At 47.6% G+C, this 18,665-nt stretch overlaps 1 protein-coding gene across 1 annotated transcript in view; it reads left to right on the forward strand.

Moving 5' to 3' along the window:
• POU2F3 (POU class 2 homeobox 3) overlaps nt 1-17,760 on the forward strand; it is a 41,921-nt gene extending 24,161 nt beyond the window's left edge. Inside the window, exons 5-14 of the mRNA XM_040616180.1 lie at nt 6,087-6,191; nt 7,809-7,911; nt 11,004-11,086; nt 11,238-11,420; nt 11,810-11,951; nt 12,837-12,973; nt 14,239-14,400; nt 16,010-16,076; nt 16,643-16,775; nt 17,721-17,760. Coding sequence (XP_040472114.1) covers nt 6,087-6,191; nt 7,809-7,911; nt 11,004-11,086; nt 11,238-11,420; nt 11,810-11,951; nt 12,837-12,973; nt 14,239-14,400; nt 16,010-16,076; nt 16,643-16,775; nt 17,721-17,760 — 1,155 coding nt within the window. The remainder of the gene's footprint in view (nt 1-6,086; nt 6,192-7,808; nt 7,912-11,003; nt 11,087-11,237; nt 11,421-11,809; nt 11,952-12,836; nt 12,974-14,238; nt 14,401-16,009; nt 16,077-16,642; nt 16,776-17,720) is intronic.
• The last annotated feature ends 905 nt before the right edge of the window (nt 17,761-18,665 follow it).

An 18,665-nucleotide genomic window follows, 5' to 3' on the forward strand; every position in this document is an offset into this window, starting at 1 on the left:
GGAGCAGAGAAGATAAGCACAAAGGTGTAGGCAGAGGTGGAGTTCTGGAGAGCTTTGGAAGTTGGGCAAGTGAAATTGAGAGGGAGCAGTGTGACAGCGCATGAGAAGGTTGGGGCAGAAGGGCAGGACCTCTGGGCTGAGGATGGCTAGGGAGGAAGGGGCAGGGAGAGTCCTGGAAAATGGAGACGTGAGAGAAATTGCAGGCTTAATGGTGGTAAAATTGCTTTCCGTGCTTTGTTTGGAGGTTCTCACCATTCTGACCAAGAAAATGGGATCTTCCCCTCCCCTTTTTGTAAATGCTTCCAATCTGCCGTGTCCACAGGCCTTGCCAGAGAAGGTACCACATGCCTGAGTACCAATAGCAAGAGCAAAGATGCTCTAAGTGGTTGCTTTTCAGTATGCTGTTGCCAGTTCAGTGCTCCCTGAACATGGATCACCTCCCGAAAGCAGCAGCCAGCTCCTGTGCTCCCGAGGCTCTCGCTGAGGCTGCAGCCTCTAACGCGAGTGCATCCCGCGCCGGGACACGCTGCCCTGGGCAGGCGCAGCTGCGAGCGTGGCCGTTTAGGGCACGTGCTCTTCCCACCTCTGGGTTTGGTCCTCCACCCCCTTGCCCAGCACCTGCTTTTGAAGCCTGCTGTGCTACCCATGATCGTCTTGAGGTTTATCATTTGGCACAGAAGTGTGACTTCTTTTTCCTGTTCTCTGTTTAAAAGCAAAAATACTAGGGCACGCTGTGTCAGAAAGGCCACGAATGCAAAGCTGAGCGTGGTTCTGTTTGTTTTCTTCTGTGAAGCATGCAGCTCTGTTACTCTGAAGGTTTTGATTTCCCACCCCACTTCTACTACGGCTAAGGCACAACTCTTAACATCCCCAGCTGAAGCTCAGAGGAGGACAAAGCGTATTCAATCATGCCTCAGTTCATAAATGCAAAGGCCTCATATAACTGTGATGCAGGTGTGTTGAGGTTAGGAATTGCATTTTAATTTTTCAGTGTGCTGTCATCGCTGAGTTTTAGGATATAGTCTGTTAGGCATTCAGCGTGGGATTAATTCCTCTTTTATCATGCTGTCAGCTTCTGAAAAATCCCACCCTCTGGTGTGAAAGGACATCAGACATTACAGAGTGAATATCATTGCATTGACATAAGGGTTTTCTGCTTTTTTCCTGCATGTCTGTGAAGCCTTGCCGTACGTGCAGGATAGTACATGTGGAAATAGTAATTGCAAGCCCATTATTATTATTATTATTGCTATAATTTATTATTAGTGTGTTTTTTATTTTATGGTGCCCACGTGTGCAGGTAATTCCCAGAGAAGTACACTTACGCCATGGGAAGGTGGGAAGGCTTAGTTAACTGCAATAGCCTTGGATCCAGTTCTGATACCTGTTTCTGTCATAAAACTTCCTCCCTTCACTCCAGGCGAATCACTCTGGGGCCGCTGCAGACAGCCCTGTTGTACTGAATAGCACTTTGGGGGTGACTGGGCCCTGGCAGAACCGTGCCCTTTGTTTTCACCGAGGGACAATTGGTTCAGACCCTCCGTGTGCACCTGATCCTCCTCTGCCCAGGGAAACAGCCTTACTGCTCTGCAAGCAGGGGAGGGAGGGATATGAGTAAGTCAAACTCTTAAACAGTTGTGAGTTGCTGACTATGAGATAAGCCAGATACAAAGGCAGATAAATATCTGTTTCAAAGAGGTTACCGTCCAAATAGAAACTACACAACAAATATGATTGTTTTCTATCTGACAATAACGACTGCAGCTCCCGTCTGGTAGCTGCTACGGGAGAAGGCTGACATGGCTCTAAGGGCCTCACGGAGATCTCTTATCTTAGATTTGGGGAAAGCATCCGAGGCTCTGGGTGCTGAACCAGTTGGTGGGTCCCACCTCTGTGAAGGGGATGATGGAGCGGTGCTTACGTTGCATGAGAAGCGCTCGCCGAAAGGAGGTGTTGGGGCTGCACCCAGGCTGCCCGCTTTGGTGCCGAATAGGTGAGGGAGACCAACCCAGGCTGCCAGCGAGCAGGGACCCTGAGCTGGGCCAAGTGACCAGCAGAGCCAAAGCCAGGGTCCTGCCTGAGCCGTGGGACCCGACCGCCGGCCCATCGAACCAACGTGGCTCAGCCGGCCGGTCCATCGGACGGGTACGGGCTTCCACGCAGTGAAATCGGAGCTGCTGAGGTGAATCTTTCCAACTTCCTCCTGTACGGCTGGCTTTTTACAGCTCTGCAATATGTCTGCAGGATGTTTTCATGAGCCGAATGTTTGCCAAAAGTTCACAGATCAGTTACAAAACAGATGTACTCTATTTTTTTTTTTCTTCTCCCCTTCTTCCTACTGGTAAGGAAGAGTTTGTGCAGTAATTGCAGGCAGGTTGGGAGATGTTTTCTTCATAATTCTCCTTCTTATGAAATGTTTATGAAACACCTTCCACAAATCGGTTACGCAAGCAGGCTGAAGAGCTTTGATCATTTTCCATCACCCTCAATATGTTTCTTAGTTTGTTTTGCTTTTTGTTTTTGTTTTTAGGCCAGAGATAGGTAAGAAACAACCCATCCTTGGCCAGGCCCAGCAGACGTGCTAGCCAAGTAAGGAAAGGACTCTCCTTCCATCCAGTCACCCTTCCTGTGTTTTTCACTCCCATTGCTTGGGGGCAGCTGACCCTATTTTAAGGCTGTGAAAACATCCACTTGAGATTTGCAGGCGTGATTCCCTTCCTAGCCCGGAGCAGCCCGAGGTCGCGGGGCGTACGGGAGCTGCCACCTGCCGTTACCTCCTCCGGAGGCTTCGAGCGCTCCCGGCCCTGCCTGGGGGCTCCCCTCCAGCCCGAGGGGAGAAGGTGCCCGTGGGTTCCCAGCCAGCAGCCCAGCTCCCCGGCTCTGGGTGAGCAGGATGTGTTTGCAGCACTTCCCTTGGTCCCGCTCTTTCACGAGCTCATTTTTCCTTACAGAGGTTTATTTCCCCAAGTCAAACTCAATGGGAAGAAAGTTAGGTTTGCTCCCGATGACTTCTTGTTCCCCGTCTGGCCTGATCATCACGTAAAACCAAGGTCCTAAGGACCACAGTGGGATCTGCTCCTGGTTCTAACTGGATAACTGTTGCTCACTTGCAATGTTTCAGCAGGGTTCTCGTCAAATACCTACACAAGGTGACTCTAACCATTTTGAACATCTTTGGTTCCTTGAAAACTTTTCTCATATTTGTAGAGAACGCTTGCAAATAGGTGTCAGATGCACTGGGAAAGGAGAAGGCAACTCCTCCCCGTGTTTTATTAATTAGAAATTTACATTATTTTAAGGGAGTCTCATGATATTGAGTGGCCTCGCCCACAATGTGTGTGGTTTTTTGGGGGTTTTGGTTTTGGTTTTTTTAATGTACAGTTAGTAATATTGCCGGTTTAGCCAGGGAAAAAATGAAGGTGCAGGATTTGCATAAACCATCCCAAAAGTTTTGGATATACCCCGAACTCTTGCTAATGAACAATTAGCCAGCTGCAGGCCTGTTGCGGAGAGGAAGAGGAGGGAGAGGTAAATTTGAGCCTAAACCCAATGAAAATAGGTGCAGGGGAGAAGGATTTGTCAAGAACACCCAGGTTCCCGCCCACTGCGCAGGAGGGAGCCAGAGAATTCCAGGGACGGGGGAAGGAGCAGTGGGAGATGTTGTTGTTTTTAAATCGGGAACCGGTCCTTTGCCAAACCCACCTCCCGTTCTCATATTGTGCGATGCCTGGATGCAGCTACACACCCCTTTCACCCTGGAACGCTTCCAAATCATTCCGCTTGGCAGCTGTAAAAATTGATTTCAGTTTGGAAATGGCTTGTGCTTCTTCAACACTCCACTCCTATTGGGATCATAACTTAGGCGGGATCAAGTGCCTTGTTCTCTAAGACGCGGATAACTTTTCTTTTTGGGACTGTTCAGACTTGGATGACTGCGTTGTGTGAGGCAGACACACATGAATTGCAAGCAGGGGTAATTATTATTTTTTTTTAATTTATTTTTTTCTTTTTGGCTTGGATGACTTCTTTTTAATGCACCCTCAGAAAGAAAAACGTGCATAAAGCCATTTTCTGCAATGACTGGATGGCTTGGCGTAACGGTGTATTCTCCTGAGCCTTTTGTCTAACATTTAATAACTTGGACACTATCCACATTGATAGTGATCGAGAAGACCTTCCCATCTGATTTTTTTTCGCCAGGCTAAGAGGGATGATCATGCCGACCTGAAAGGTAGGAAAGAACTGGAATTTATAGCATGTATAACTCTTGTTGCAGGGAGCTAGGATTATTGCAAAACTAGTTTCGGCGGTGTCCAGAACTATAGTTGTAATGAAAGAAGATGTTGTAATTCTCTTCCCTCTGTGTAGTACCTTCCAAAATGCAGAGGTTAACGTTAAGGGCCAGCTCCCTGCGCTGCAGCTGCAAGCCTCTTTGTGACCCTATTTTCTCCATTTCTCCTGCCCCGGTGGAGAAACGTGTATTTGTTTGCTTTAGTCAAATTGAAATCAAACCTCCCTCGACCAAAAATATTGGCTTGGGCCATCGTTTTTAAAAGGTGAATTTCTTGTCCCCCTCTGCTGGTTGGAGGTTGTATGACCCGAGGTCCCCATCAGCCCTGCAAAACCCCGGCAAGCGCGACCCCGCTTGTCTTCTGCAGGGTGCTGGGCTCGGGAGGGATGTGGTGGGAGATGCTGGAGTTCAGCCCCGCTAGTCAGAGTGAATCCGCAATGCTGAGCCTGTGGACAGGGTTTTCAGCTCCTGTCCTTTCTGATGTCCTCCTGGTTTTTCTAGTTGGTGGAAACTGGAGCCTCTTGGTGCGCTAGAAAGGTTTAGGTGAGGAATGGTGTGAGCCTGGTTCCAGGCATTCTTGTGCTTAGGAAAAATTTGAGCCTAAGTTTGGAAATTCTTTGCTTGGATCTTCTCATAGAGAAAATGTGTTATAGGAGCTCGGTATGACTTTTCTGTCTCCTGTGCATGGCACCTGCGCATAGAGACCCCTCATACAGCTTTCAGGAATTAACCTAAAAACTTCTAAAATCTCCCCAACCGGGTTCCCCTCTCTCCTGTCCCAGTCAGCCTTACCAAAGGATTTCAGCTGGTACAAAGTCAGGTAACAGTTTTTTGGGGGGACTTTTTGTTTGCTTGGGTTTTTTGGGGATGTGTGTTTGGTTTTTGGGTAGTTTTGGGGGTTGGTTTTTTGGGGTTTTGTTTGTTTTTAATGGAGTAACAATGCTTGAAATCAACATGGAGACTATGGAACAAACCAGAAACAAGGATTCAGTTCTGGTTCTCAGGTAAATTCTTCTCTCAAGGATGTGGACTCAGAAATCATGATTTTTTTTAATCTCCCTTGAACATGAAAGTAGATCAAAATGACCACTGGACAGAGGGTTGACACCTGTGAAGTTTTCCAGTTCTTTTTTCCACGGCTTGTTCTAGCTGAGGAAGCAGATTTCTCCTCACCAGACGAGTACAAATCCTTGTTGCTTTCTGGCAGAAGCTGAGCAAACACATTTGGTGCCCGGGGTGCTGCATTTTCAACTCTGGAAGAGTACACTACTTTTTGAGGTCTTCTGCTTCGTGACCTTTCTTTTCCCATCCCCTTGTACCCTGCTCTGGTACCTGCAGAACGAAATGGGAGGCTCTCTATAGCCAACCCCGCCACAGGGTTGCACTCTGTGATCTATAAAGAATTGCTTCGTGTCTTCCTTATAACTCCACAAAATGCCTCAGTGTTTTGTCTGAGGAAAGCACTCGTATGCTTCAAACCTTGCTAAGTCACTAAAACTTAGTTACTTCCTAAAGTTTTTTAATTAATGTGTTTTAACTGAGCAAACTGCAAGCCTCCCCTTGGCTTGGCAGAGCAGAAAAACTATGTCTGCGTTACGGCCTGGAGAGCAGAAGCGGGGAATGACCACGCCGTTCCGCAAAGCCAGGGGGGAAGCAGTGGGTCCTGACCTCTTCACTTTTCCCCGAAAGGAGCCCTGCCAACCCCTCCAGCCCCTCAGACTCCCAGCCACCCCACGCCTCCTGGTGCCCCTTATCTCTGCTCCCTGATGCTAACAGTTACTTTGCTCTTTTCCAGATTAAAACCGAAGACCTCAGCGACTCCTTGCAATCTACAATCCCCCCTAGGTCAGGTCACCTTGTGCAGGGATCATCAATGATGCCTGGCAGCCAAATCGCAGGGGTAAGTGATTTCGCTGCTTCAGGGATCCAGAAATCTGAGCTGGCACCAGTTAGTGGAGCTTTGAAGAGGCTGGGTTTGAGACACTGGCCAGATTACGTGTGCCTTTTGACAGTGGCAAAAGCAGATTCAAAGGTATGATGGACACTGAATTGGAAAAGTGGCTCTGTGTTGGCAAAAGTCAGCTTCCCACTTCACCTCTTACTTTTCTGTAAAAAGTTTTACATGGGTTCAAAGGGAGACTGGACACGTACTTGGAAGAGATTTCCTTCAAGGGTCTACTGAGTAGACAGACTTCCCTTCAAGTTTGTCTACTAAGTAGACAAACCACACTAAACTCAGGAAATCCCTTGAATTGAAAATAATTGGAGGCTGAGACACCACCAAGGGGAAGTGTCAGACATGCTCAGCCTGGTCCTTCCCCTTCCATGAACATCTGGTTAATGCCACTGTTGGAGATCAGATTCTAGGCTAGATTAACAATTGGTCTGAATCAGTACGACCATCCTTGAATGTGTTGCCTCAATCTGATTTATACCAGAGAAGATATTAATTCCTTGAGGGAATTTTTCTTTTCTAAGGTAAAAAAATTGGAGTTTAGCGCTTAGCTCTTGTTAAGTTCTAGTGGGAGTTAGATACCAGAAGGCCACACAGCTGCTCAGTAATCTCTTCCCTCATTCTCTCGTGGGGTATTGAGATCCCTACACAATTCGGGGATTGTCTAATTTCCCCAAAGCTTCAAAACAGTTCTTGAGAAGCTCGAAGAGCTCATCTTACTGAGTAACAAGTTCCTTTAAAAATATACCTCTACAGACAGTTGGTCTTACTGGGGCTTTTTTTATGTGTGTGTCTATCCCAAGTAAATGCAAACTCTTAGCCCCTAATCCCAACAAAAGACGTGGGGTTTGGACCCCAGCACTATGAAAGAACACCAGGATGTAATCCTGCTCTCTCGGTACCTGTTGCCTGTCCTGCTTAGCGCAGGGTGGGGAATTCCTCCTGGCAGTACGTGGCAAAGAACAGGAAACCTTCGCGGAGCCGCTCACTGTGTTCGCTGCAGTGCCTTTGCTGTTGGTGCAGAGCATCAGGCGCTGTGGGGAATCGCTTCTTTCCCACCTCAGCACACGGCTGGCTGGGACACTGGCCTTCTGCGGAGAGCAGGCTCTCCGTGTCTGTGAGATGGGACCGTCAGCTGCACTTGCCTGTGTAATTTTAGGGAGTTCACTTTCTCAAAATACATTTGCTGGAAGAAATTGAAATCCAAGAGGTTTCACTGTTACTTCTAACAGCTAGGTTTTGATTGCCAGTGCCTCAAAATTGTCATTGGCAAGAATTAACTTTTTCAGATAAAAGTAGACAGTTCTCCATGCCGATGCCTGTGTGTGAGCACAGAATTCTTCTTATACAGCTGAAAACTTCAGATCCCAGAGTATGTCTGGGTCTGTAGCTCTGCAGTGCATGAATTACCCTATTCCGGTGTGTTGGCAGCTAAGTGGAGAGTGTGACTGGGGTCAAGGATGGTATAAAAGAGCAAGGAAGCTTTCTGGGAGAGGTGATGCTGTGTGAAGAGCAGACATCTCTCAGTTTTGTTTTTCCTTATGTTTTTTTTTTTCCCTGTAGGATATGAGCTCTCTTCACACCCTGCAGCAGCTTGTATTGCTTCCCGGTCACATGCAGTCAGTTCCCCAGTTTCTTCTGTCTCAGTCTCAGGCTGGGCAACAAGGTAAGAGCAAGAAGAGCTGAAAGGGGCATTGCTATAAGCAGATGCATATCGAGGAAAAAGATTCTCATGTCTGTTGCTTTCATGTTCTCCGTTAAAGTTTTCCCGGCGTGACGGTGTCTGTTTCCCAGCTGTTACCAGCTGCATTTCCACCCACCTCCCCCCGTGCTGGTTCCCACACCCGGGGTGCTGATCCCGCTCCGGAGATGCTCCTGGCACCTGTGGCTTGTGCTGGCCAAGAGTGCCACCTTGGGGCCTGGTGGGATCCCACCTCTGAAACCGGGGCTAGCACCCGCCTGGCTTTCAGCCCCCGCAGGGCTTCCAGAAAACGGGAGAGCTGGAGCTGAGGGAGAGTAAATCCAGAGAAGGAGCCGAGCTGCTCCGGTGGAAGAGCTGTGCTGGCACCGGGACAGTCTAACCTAGCCAGGAGCAACCCAGGGATGAGAGCCGAGAGGTTCGGGAATGCCAGTGGTTGTTCCCAAATCTCGCTCCAAGCCATGGAGAGGACAGGAGGTCTAACTACTTCTGAAACACAGTGTGATCAGCTCCACGAAAGGGATGAAAGGACTGAGGACCAAACTTTCTGTATTTATGGTCGATATTTGTTATGGCATTTCTCCAGTGACGGGGATACAGGCATGCCATGGATGACGTTTTACGCTGCTTGTGGACAGACAAACACAGGCTCTGATCCAGATGCAAAGGGACTCGGGTTCTTTGCTCACATTCTTGATAGAGTCCAGCACAGAGGTCCCTGTGCTGGGAAGCACAGAGGTCCCTGTGCTGGGACTCTATCAGAATTACTCAGAATTAAAACCTTAAAATATCTGTAGCTTGAACCTGCTGGCAAAGACTCTCCAAAAGAAAACCTGTATTGTAGGCAAATGTGAAACCTATTTCCCATTGACGGTGTATAAACTCTTCTCTCTGCCAAGTGATGCTGAATGATGCATGAAGAAACTACTCTGTGTATACTTACCAATAATCTAGAATTTAGTTTTTTTTGAAATGGCAGGATCAGGATAATCCATTGCCTACCGCCTGCCTTTATTCGTGTGCACTAGGAAACCCATTATACTGCAAAACAGAACTTGGTTCCTTGCATAGAGTTTCTTCTGTTCAGTGACTTCCCTTGGCATCTGTAACCCCTCCAACAGATGGCCACTTGTTTGGCTGTGAGCCCTTTTGGTTCCAGTCTTTACCAAGTCTGGATATTCTGGCCGGTAACTGGCTTGTTGTGCAAGAGCACTTCCATTTGAATAGATGACCGCCAAGTTTTAACGATGCTTTGCCATGTGCGTGCACAGCCCCTGGGGAGTGGAAGTGAAGGCATAGGTTGGTTTTGTGGAATTAGTTGTTTGGTGCAGATACAGGTGAAGTGTTCGTCATACCGAAGAGATGCACAAACTCTTCCTGAAGTTGTCCCTGAAGTCACCATGGGAACACTCGCAATGGTTCCTGAGTTCTGATTGCTGGGCACATCAGTTCATGGCCAAAGGGACTTGGCTGTGGGCTTAACCATCCCAAGAGCGCACGTATTCTGCTTTGGTGTCTGTGTTTTAAAGCTGGCTTTAAGCTAGATAAGTTCCCAGGTCTGCTTGATCATGCCCTGATGTGATTCATCGCACAGCCCTTCAAACAGCTAGCGCTGGCGGATTTCGACAGGGGGGGAGAGCTCTGTGCCATAAAGGTGGAAGCAAGCGGCCAGGTAGATGCTGGGATACTGTCAGCCAAAATATTGCTGCTGAAATCTTCATCTTACAAAAACACAGCCTCGGTCTCACCAGCTGTCAAACCGGTGATTCCTGAATCCAGTCCATAATTTTCTTTTGAGCTAGAGCTTAGCTTTCGCAAAGGTGTTCAATCATGATTTTAAAGACTCCAAATGACAGAGCATCTGCCATGTCCCTAGGCAAGCCATTCCAGTGATTAATTACCTTCACTGTTAAAAATGTGCACCTCATTACCAGCCTGCATTTGAAATTCAAAGTTGTTCCAGCATTAGAGGAGGCTTATTGAAGCACCAATCTAAATAAATAAATGGGAGCCTGCACATTCAGATCTAAATTAAAAAAGGAAAGACAGAAAGAGGGAGAGGTGGGGGAATGATTGATTCTGGAGATAATATTTTTTCCTTTTTTTTTTTTGCAGAAATCCATAAATTTCTACAGTTTTCCCTGTAATTGTCATTTATAATCAATAGAATATATTGACTCTTTCAAGAAAGGCTATAAATCCTCACTAAATTCTATAGGCTTCACCCACAACAGACTTGAAGAACACAACTAAGGTTCTAGGAAGCTACACTGCTTTGGTCACTACTTAATCCTTTAGGACGTTTCCTGTAAGAGATATAGGCTTGGACTTGGCAGTTTGTCAACTAAATAATTACGCAGTCCCCATAAATACGAGTTTTTGTTAGTTTTATAGATTTTTCCTTCTTTTTCTTTTCATCATTTCGTGCCAGTTTATATATTCGGAAAGAAATTCAATTTATTTGAAATACAGTAGCGTGGAAAAGAAAGGGTCAGATGGCTTCGAAATGAACTTCAAAAATGAAATGTATAGTAGAAAGCAGAGTGGAGAGGCTCATGAGATTAACTGTAGGATCAGGATTTTTTTTAATGAGATCAAGTGGCTGAAAGTTGGAGTCAGAAAAGCTTATGTTGGAAATAAGACACACATTTTCTTTAGCAGCTACAACGATTAAGCACTGAGGGAGATCACCACTAAGGATGTAGTAAATTCTCTGCTTCTTGGTGTGTAAAATCAAAGTTAGATGTCTACGTAAATTGTCTCTGCCCTAGTCCAGCCGTAGGTTAACGAGCTACATGCGGGGATCAATGGATGAGATATTTTACCTGTATTGTAATAATCCCTTTCAGGCTAAAAAGCCATGAAAAAAACCTTTACTTTCTCTTACTCTAGCTCAGAGCCATCCACACTTGTAAGGGCTGAAATGCTGCTATTTTGAAAGAGAGCTAACGGCCCTCGTCCCTCGGCGCTTCGCCAGCCTGCCCTGCGCAGCAGTGCCCAGCTGCCCGCGTGCTGGTGCAGGAGCTGCTCGGATCACACGTGTCTCTTTCTCTCCTCAGCTTTGCAGCCAAACCTCCTCTCCTTCCCTCAGCAACAGGGCAGCCTTCTCCTCTCCCAGCCGGGACCCAGCCTGGCATCACAGGTAACTTGCCTCAACGTGCACTCCAACGCGCCGTCCCACCCTGAGAAGCACCCATCTACAAAAGCGCTGCTTCGTTAAGGGCAGATGGCAGAGGGAGCAGCGTGCTTCCCTGGTGGTGTGACTCTGTGCGTCTTTGCTGCGGTTTTAACAGGCTGTGGGCCGTTCTGGACTCCCTGGCTCATCAGTTGAACCCCACTTGGATGTACCCCAGCACTTGCAAGTGGCAAAGCACCTAACTCCATCAGGGGCGTCTGAGGAACCCAGTGACCTGGAGGAGCTGGAAAAGTTTGCCAAGACTTTCAAACAAAGGCGGATCAAACTGGGGTTCACGCAGGTGAGCAGCCTCGTCCATGGTCAGGGCGGTGTTGCTTGTGGTGTGGACATGTGGGGCTGGGGGACGTCGTGGCAGAGGCACAGATGGAGGAAGGGCTGGAGTAGGTACAGTCTGGCTTGCTTTGGAGCATCCTCTTCCAAACACATGAAGAGATAACCCCTTCCTAATATTCATTACCACGACCTCATTATCACAACTGCTCCAATACACAGAGGCTCAGGGGGCGTGGGGCAAATTCCCGTGGGAAGGGAAGTCACACTTTCTCTGGAAGGCAGGTCGTGGGAACAAGGCTGAGCCTATTCTGGAAGCAACTTGAGAGGTGGTCTGAGAGCAGGAAGCTGTGAGGGGCTTTTCTGAGCTCATGTTGTGATTTGGATCTTCTCTGGCAGGGTGACGTTGGACTCGCCATGGGGAAGCTCTATGGCAATGATTTCAGCCAGACCACCATTTCCCGCTTTGAGGCTCTCAACCTGAGCTTTAAGAATATGTGCAAGCTCAAACCCCTGCTGGAGAAGTGGCTGAGTGATGCAGGTAGGTGACATGACGTGCAGAAATGCCACCAGTCTTGGCCAGGACAAGAGGATCCATCCAGGGAGCCTCCAATAAAAGCCAGGAAATATGGAGCTGGAGCTAAGGCCTCTCAGATCCCAGACTGGATCACACAGCAGGCTGCACAGCCACCTCAGCGGCAAACCGCATCTGTCCTTTCTCCCTGGCAATATGGGAATTGCAATTCCGTGTCTGGGGCAGTCCCTTCCTGCACTGCCTCTTGCTCTGTTGCATGGCCTGGGGCAGATCATTTCACCCCGGTCCATTTGGTCCCTCCCTGTGTAAACTGGAAAGAATAGGAAGGGACTTCTAAAGTCCTCAGCGATTAGCCCACGAGCTATAATTAGAAAAGGAAGATATCACCGCAAGGGGAATCCCCAGCAGCAGCAGGATTGGGCTGGTGTCCTCTGCTGGCTGCGAACCACTGCAGCAATGCCACCAGTCTCGTGTGCTTCGCTCAGCCCTTCAGGCATCGCACGTTGGTCAACGTATCACATCAGGTGTTTCAGCTCTATGAGGCTCGATCCAAGTGATGTGAGTCAACGTCTTCAACTGTGTGAAATTAAATCATTAGAAAATGTGTGTTCCACATCAAAGCAGGCTGGAAATCAAGCTAGAAAAAGGAAAAATAGTGTTGATTGAAATTTTAGCACTCTTACTTCTTTCCTGATTTGGACAAGATCATTGATGATTTGGACAAGATCATGATGAATTGCTGGAGCAATTTTAATCATCCTCAGAGGAAGGGTCCACAATGTAGGGACATTTTACTTACTTTAGGAGGTGCCATGGTTCCCAGAAAGGATCTAGGAATGGAAATAATTCGTTATTTTCTTGCATATCTCTCTTGCCTCCCTCTTTCCCCAGAATCTGCTCCTTTGGATTCTTCCATGAGCACTCCCAACTCCTACCCCTCAGTGAATGAGATGTTTGGACGGAAAAGAAAGAAGCGAACCAGCATTGAGACCAACATTCGCTCCACGCTGGAGAAAAGATTTCAAGATGTGAGGGGAAAATCTTTCAGTGTGTTGTGAACTCTCTCCGGGTTTGGCATTTTCTAGGTCATATCAGCACTGAGCCCTCGGAAAGAGATCTCCTTGTTTGTTTTGACAGCAGGTTAAAAAAATGCTTGAAGGGGTTAGCAGGAAAAGCGTCAAAAGCAAAGAAATCAGACCCAATTATTTCCTTGGTAAATGTTGTTTTAAAGGAATGACAATTCCATCACCACACCTGCCCATCGCTGCCCACTGCTCAGCGCCGTAGGGGAAGCCCACCCCCTGCACCCACCGCTGCTCTTTGCGAGTTGCAGGCGCGGGCAGGGGACCCTGAGGCCGTGGTGCCCTACGGAGCAGGTGCCCCATTAAGTGGGTCTCGGGAGACCACAGAACTAGTTGCTCCAGATATTGCTGCTGAATCATTTCCGAAGTGGAGCCTTTTACTTTTTAAGCTTCAGAATTTTCAAGAAAAATCACTGCAGAGAGCAAACAGAGCTTTAAATAGGTAGGACTAAATTATGCATCAGAAAATTTTCATCAAAACTGGTTTTGACCAGCTCTCATTTTTTCTTGGTTTCTCCCTCATATCTGATCATATCAAAATTTCCTCCTAAGACTGTTAATGCGAACAAAAGACAGTCTTTATCAGATCGTTATGAGTACCTTAGTTTTTAGCTAGTATGAGGCATTCTTTGTAATGGGAAGACTGTCTTGGCATCCATGCTAGGTGGTTTTGACCCTCAAGTCTCCAGCTCAGGTCAAAACCCTTAGAGCTGTCGAATGCACCAGAAAGTAAGTGACTCAGAAGAAAGGCTAGGTGCTATTATTTCCCTTTATGAATGAGGGATGGAGGAAGAAACAGAAGAAATGGCTTTTCTGGGATGGTGCACGTAGGCGTACAAACAGCACCCCGAGCTTGTGTCTCCTGTGGAGTGATAAGAAGACCACCAGCCATTAGCTTCCCCCAAGCAATGATTTAGGGTGCTGTTAAGATCAAAAAGCATGGTGCTTTATGCAATAACAGGGCCAGGTAGGTGACTCATCCCCCACTGATTCCATGAGATTTGGTGTTGAATCAGAAGCACTTTCTGGTTCATAGAACATAATCTCTCACCAAATATTTACCCTTTGCCTTGGAAGGAAATTTTCTCCCTTCCTCAGTTTACAGCCAACGCCACCCCTGTCCTCTGCCCTTCCAGCAGCAGAAGCACGCACTGATGCTGTGAGTTACGGCTCGCCAGGGCTTTCTTTAACCTCCTGCCCTTTCTCAGCAGAACCCCAAGCCCAGTTCAGAGGAGATATCCTTGATAGCAGAGCAGCTCTCCATGGAAAAGGAGGTGGTTCGGGTCTGGTTCTGCAACCGGCGCCAGAAGGAAAAGCGGATCAGCTGCCCGATGCCATCCCCCATTAAATCACCTATCTACAATTCCAGACTGGTGAGAGACTTTGGATTAAGGATGACATCCTACATGCCATCCCAGACAAGAAGAGAAAAGGGTGGGGGGATGCAGCGGGGCTTGCTGGGAAAGGAAACAGGACAGGACATTTCCTCGTACACACAAGTCCCTGAGATGCTGGCAAGCCCACTCCACCGTCCGGTGGGGGACCACACCTGCAGGAGTGTGCAGGGAGGCAGCTGGGCCAGCCACGGACCAGGCATGTGCTCAGCATCCCAACCTGATTGGAATCTCATGCCCACACTTACATTTTTATTCTATTAATGACAGCAACAGAAAGAAAATACAAGTTTCCTAGAAGGTACCGATCAGTTTAATTGTAGGATAATTTATCCAAATAGGGGTGCTATCCCAAACCTTTTCATCCCGAGAATGGTAAACCAAAGCTTTCCTAAGTTAATGGAGGAGGAATCAGCATTCCATGGAATAAGAATTACATCCACTCATGTTAATTTAGTTGTTAACTCTGAAACCTAATGGTAACCATTTACATATCTGTTTGGTTTACATCTGTGCAGAAATGCAGAATACGCTTCAGTAGTGCTAATTGTCCTTCTCTCATCTTGTACATTCACATTTGGGCAGGCGCATTTTCAGTGCCAGGAAGGATGAGGAAAACAGAAACTGTTGTGAGAGTTGGTGACAGTGTGTCCTTGTTATCTACTGTCAGTGGCTACTGTGGATAATAAGCCAACGTTGCATTTCTGCTACTTAATAGTTGCTTAGTTGCTGCCACCTATAAAAGTGGCAGGAACCTCCCTACGGTGGTGTTAACGCTGGAGCACATGTGAGTGGGAGGGAGCGTATGCATTTGAAAGCAATATTTTATCTTGAAATCTTTTGGGTTTTGGAATTATCCATCAGAAGGCAGGAAAACATCATAAGAAGTTTGGTCACTTGTTGCACAACAGACTTGATCTACAGTCACAAGCACAAAATGCTGCTTGCAAGCCATGAATTTTTAAGGCAGCCGCTTTGGTGAATAATTTTCCTGTGATGCATTGTACAAAGTATGCTTTTGCTCATCAGTCATTCTGAACAACGTGTTGCTTTTAGTTAAAGTATCACAGTGGAACAACAAATGCCCCTGGCTCGCTTCGATTGCAGCCACCAAATTAGTAATAGTCACCTGAGAATTCTCACCCATCAAGAACTCCCTAAAGGAAAAGGGATTATTTGTGCCCAAGACCAGAGTGAACTGGGAAGTTTCAGATTGAGAACATCCAGTCTGAAACACCCAAAGGACAATGGCTCCTACCCACTGGATCTCAGGACTCCAAGAAAGTTTGGCTTGCATTTGATAATTTCAGGTCTTTCCATAGGTGATCTAATCCATATAGGATTTAGACCTATAAAGAGAGCGTTGGGCACATGTAACACTCATTCTGGTTCTTTTCCCTGGCCCTGGATTTGAGAATGGTGCTTCCACACTGGAATATGAATGGAAATATCTGTGGGAGCCTCAGATGTAGACAAGAAGTCTGCCCGGGAGCGAGCACACTCTGAAGGGAATGTGAAAGGAGTGGCATTTTGTGATCTATGTCCTCATAGTGCCAACTGCTTACTGTTTGCTTCTGTTTCTCTCTAGGTCTCTACCTCAGGGTCCTTGGGGCCCCTCTCCGTCAATCCAGTGCATAGCACCATGCCTGGGACTGGTAAGCCGTGAGAAACCTCTCACTCACCATTCCTTCCTTCCTTCCTCTGCTTTGGCTCTCTGACTACTTGGTGTCTAGGTCACGTTTCAGGCCACTCTTATTAAGACCCTTGGGTTTGGCCAGGGAAAGTATCCCCACGTTAGTGTACGGGGATAAGAACAGCCGAGTCTTTCTCTTGGCTGGAACGAAGCCATGGAAAGCTTCCTGGGCATGATAACATTCCCAGGTTAATCCTGGGCAAATTTTACTGGAGTGTTCAGGTTTGGGAGCCAGGCACACCTAGAAGCCAAACAGCAGGAGTGCTGGGGGTGGGTTACTTCATGTCTTCAGCCGAACATTGTCAGGTCTCCTTCAAGAAGCGCGATTCACAGTAATCCCCGAGAGCGCAGCCCTGGGGACCCCCAGCACCCCCTCTGTGCTGGGGCACGGATTCTGCTCGGTGCTGCAGGGCAGTGACTCAGATGAGCAGCAGGATGGGCACGAGATACGGCGGAAGTGTTTGGGCTTGGGCTGTCCTAGGCAGGAGAAGGAGATCCCAGTCTTACTCTGCTTTCTCTGCCACACAGTAACATCATCGTGTTCCCCAGGGAATTCCAGCAGGCCCTCGTCCCCTGGCAGTGCACTGCATGCCAGCAGCCCCGCCACAGCCCAGAGCAACTCCAAAGCTGCGATGAACTCTTCTGGTTTCAACTCTTCAGGGTAAGGCAGTGGGGGCCACAGCTTGCTCCTTGGCAAGGGCATTGGAGGGCTTGGGAGAAAAGTGATGGGGCCTTAGAGAAGAATCCGCAAGCCCTTAGAGACTCCAGCGATGTGGAGCTATGCAGTGGCATGTTCTTACATGAACCTTTGCATCTAACCTGAAGCTTCTTGGGATATGGCTATTTTTCTACTCAAATAGTAAATCAAGTTTTGGCTAAAAAAACCACACTGGGTAAAGAAAGGGGAAAAAAAACCCCAAACCAACCAAAATCTGAATAAAAACACTGGCCATAAGGACTGTCCTAAACTAGGTCCCTGTGTGGAGGAAGCAGAGGAAGGCTTATTTTGCTGTTTCTGCTTGGATAAACCCCTCCACAGCCAGTTTTCTCTCCTGCAGTGCCACCCAGAGAGCTCTGCTGCAGGGTAACTATTCCACAGAGGCAGATGAAACAAGAAGAAAGATTTTCCTCTGCCCTGCCTTTAGATGCTACAACAGCACCAAGCCACGCATATGGGCTCAGAGCCCTTCTGGTTATTACACTGAACATGCCTCTGCCACTGTCTGTGCTGCTCAGGCCTCTCTGCGTTTGTAGTTTCTGCTGCATCGCATCAAGGATGCTGTTAGTAGAAGGCAGCAGAGAGCAGAGGGCGTTCCCCATAGCTGCTGGGCTTTCTGAGTCACGGATTGTCCTGTGCCACGAATCAGACCTCCTCTCACATGGAGGAAGTCCAACAGCCAGGTAGTGTGTGAAATCAATCACGAGCACAATGCAAGACGTTGCTTAGAAAGCCAAGGGGTTTGCTATGAGTTTCCTATAGGAGCAAAGGGTCCCTCGCTGCCTGCCAAGTCAAAGAAAGGTTACAAATGGAATAATGATTTTAATGTCAAAGGGAAACTGTGAACAACATGGCAATTGTAGCTCTTATTCCCTGTGTTGCAAACAGATCTTGGTACCGATGGAATCAACCTACCTACCTCCACTGAGATGACTCCTCCATCCTGTATAAAAGGAGCTCTGACTTCTAGCTATGGACCAACTTCTCTAGGAACAATGCTTGGGGCAATATCTGGCGTTCCGGTGCCTTCAAAACGCTGCCAAATGAAGGTCTTGTTTAAGGGAACCCACAGCAGCAGAACTCTCCAGGGACTCAAACTGCAGCCGACCTCCCCCAAGGATTCTCAACGCCAACAGTGACATTATAACCCTCTTCCAGGCATTCACTTCAAGAACGAGCCCTTGCTTAGCACTATTAGCATGAAACACTGCCCTCTGCTAGCAAACCTCTGCATTCACACTGGATTGCCTGGCAGTCCCTAATCTGGAAGGATTTCTATCAGGACCCTCTTTTCCCCCCACTCATTTCAGAGCTTCCCATAAGAAGGGTCTATCATGCTGTTACTATCACGCACACACACCACAAACCCCCAAACTGAGCCGAGGTTACCCACTTCATTTCACCAGAGACCCGTGTCCAGATGTGTGAGCCTTGGTTTTCGACTGACTTCCAAGGTCAATGGCACTGTGCTTTATCCACTACCAAACTCGCTTTGCTTTGAGCCATTCTGCTCTGTTTCTAAAGGCGCTTCCCCCCCCCGCCCCATTTTTCTTGCCCCACCCCCCCCTTTTTTTTATTAAGTATTTTAGAGCCTTCTTATTTTTTCCTTTTAAAAAAATGGTTGTCTTTTGCAAAATTTGTGTCCAGGTCTTGTTATTGTTCACAGCTGGCCTCACTGCCCCACTGGAGGATGTCACTGTTCGAAAACCTTGGGTGAACTTCTGACTCGTTGAACACAAAAGCAGTTTGCGTTGATTTGATGGGACAAGGATTAGTCTTGACCTTCCCTTCTTTCTTTTATTCATCCTTTGGGTTTTATCTGATACCAAACGA

This window comes from Falco naumanni, chromosome 16 (genome assembly GCF_017639655.2).
Source record: "Falco naumanni isolate bFalNau1 chromosome 16, bFalNau1.pat, whole genome shotgun sequence".
Classification (NCBI taxonomy): domain Eukaryota; kingdom Metazoa; phylum Chordata; class Aves; order Falconiformes; family Falconidae; genus Falco; species Falco naumanni.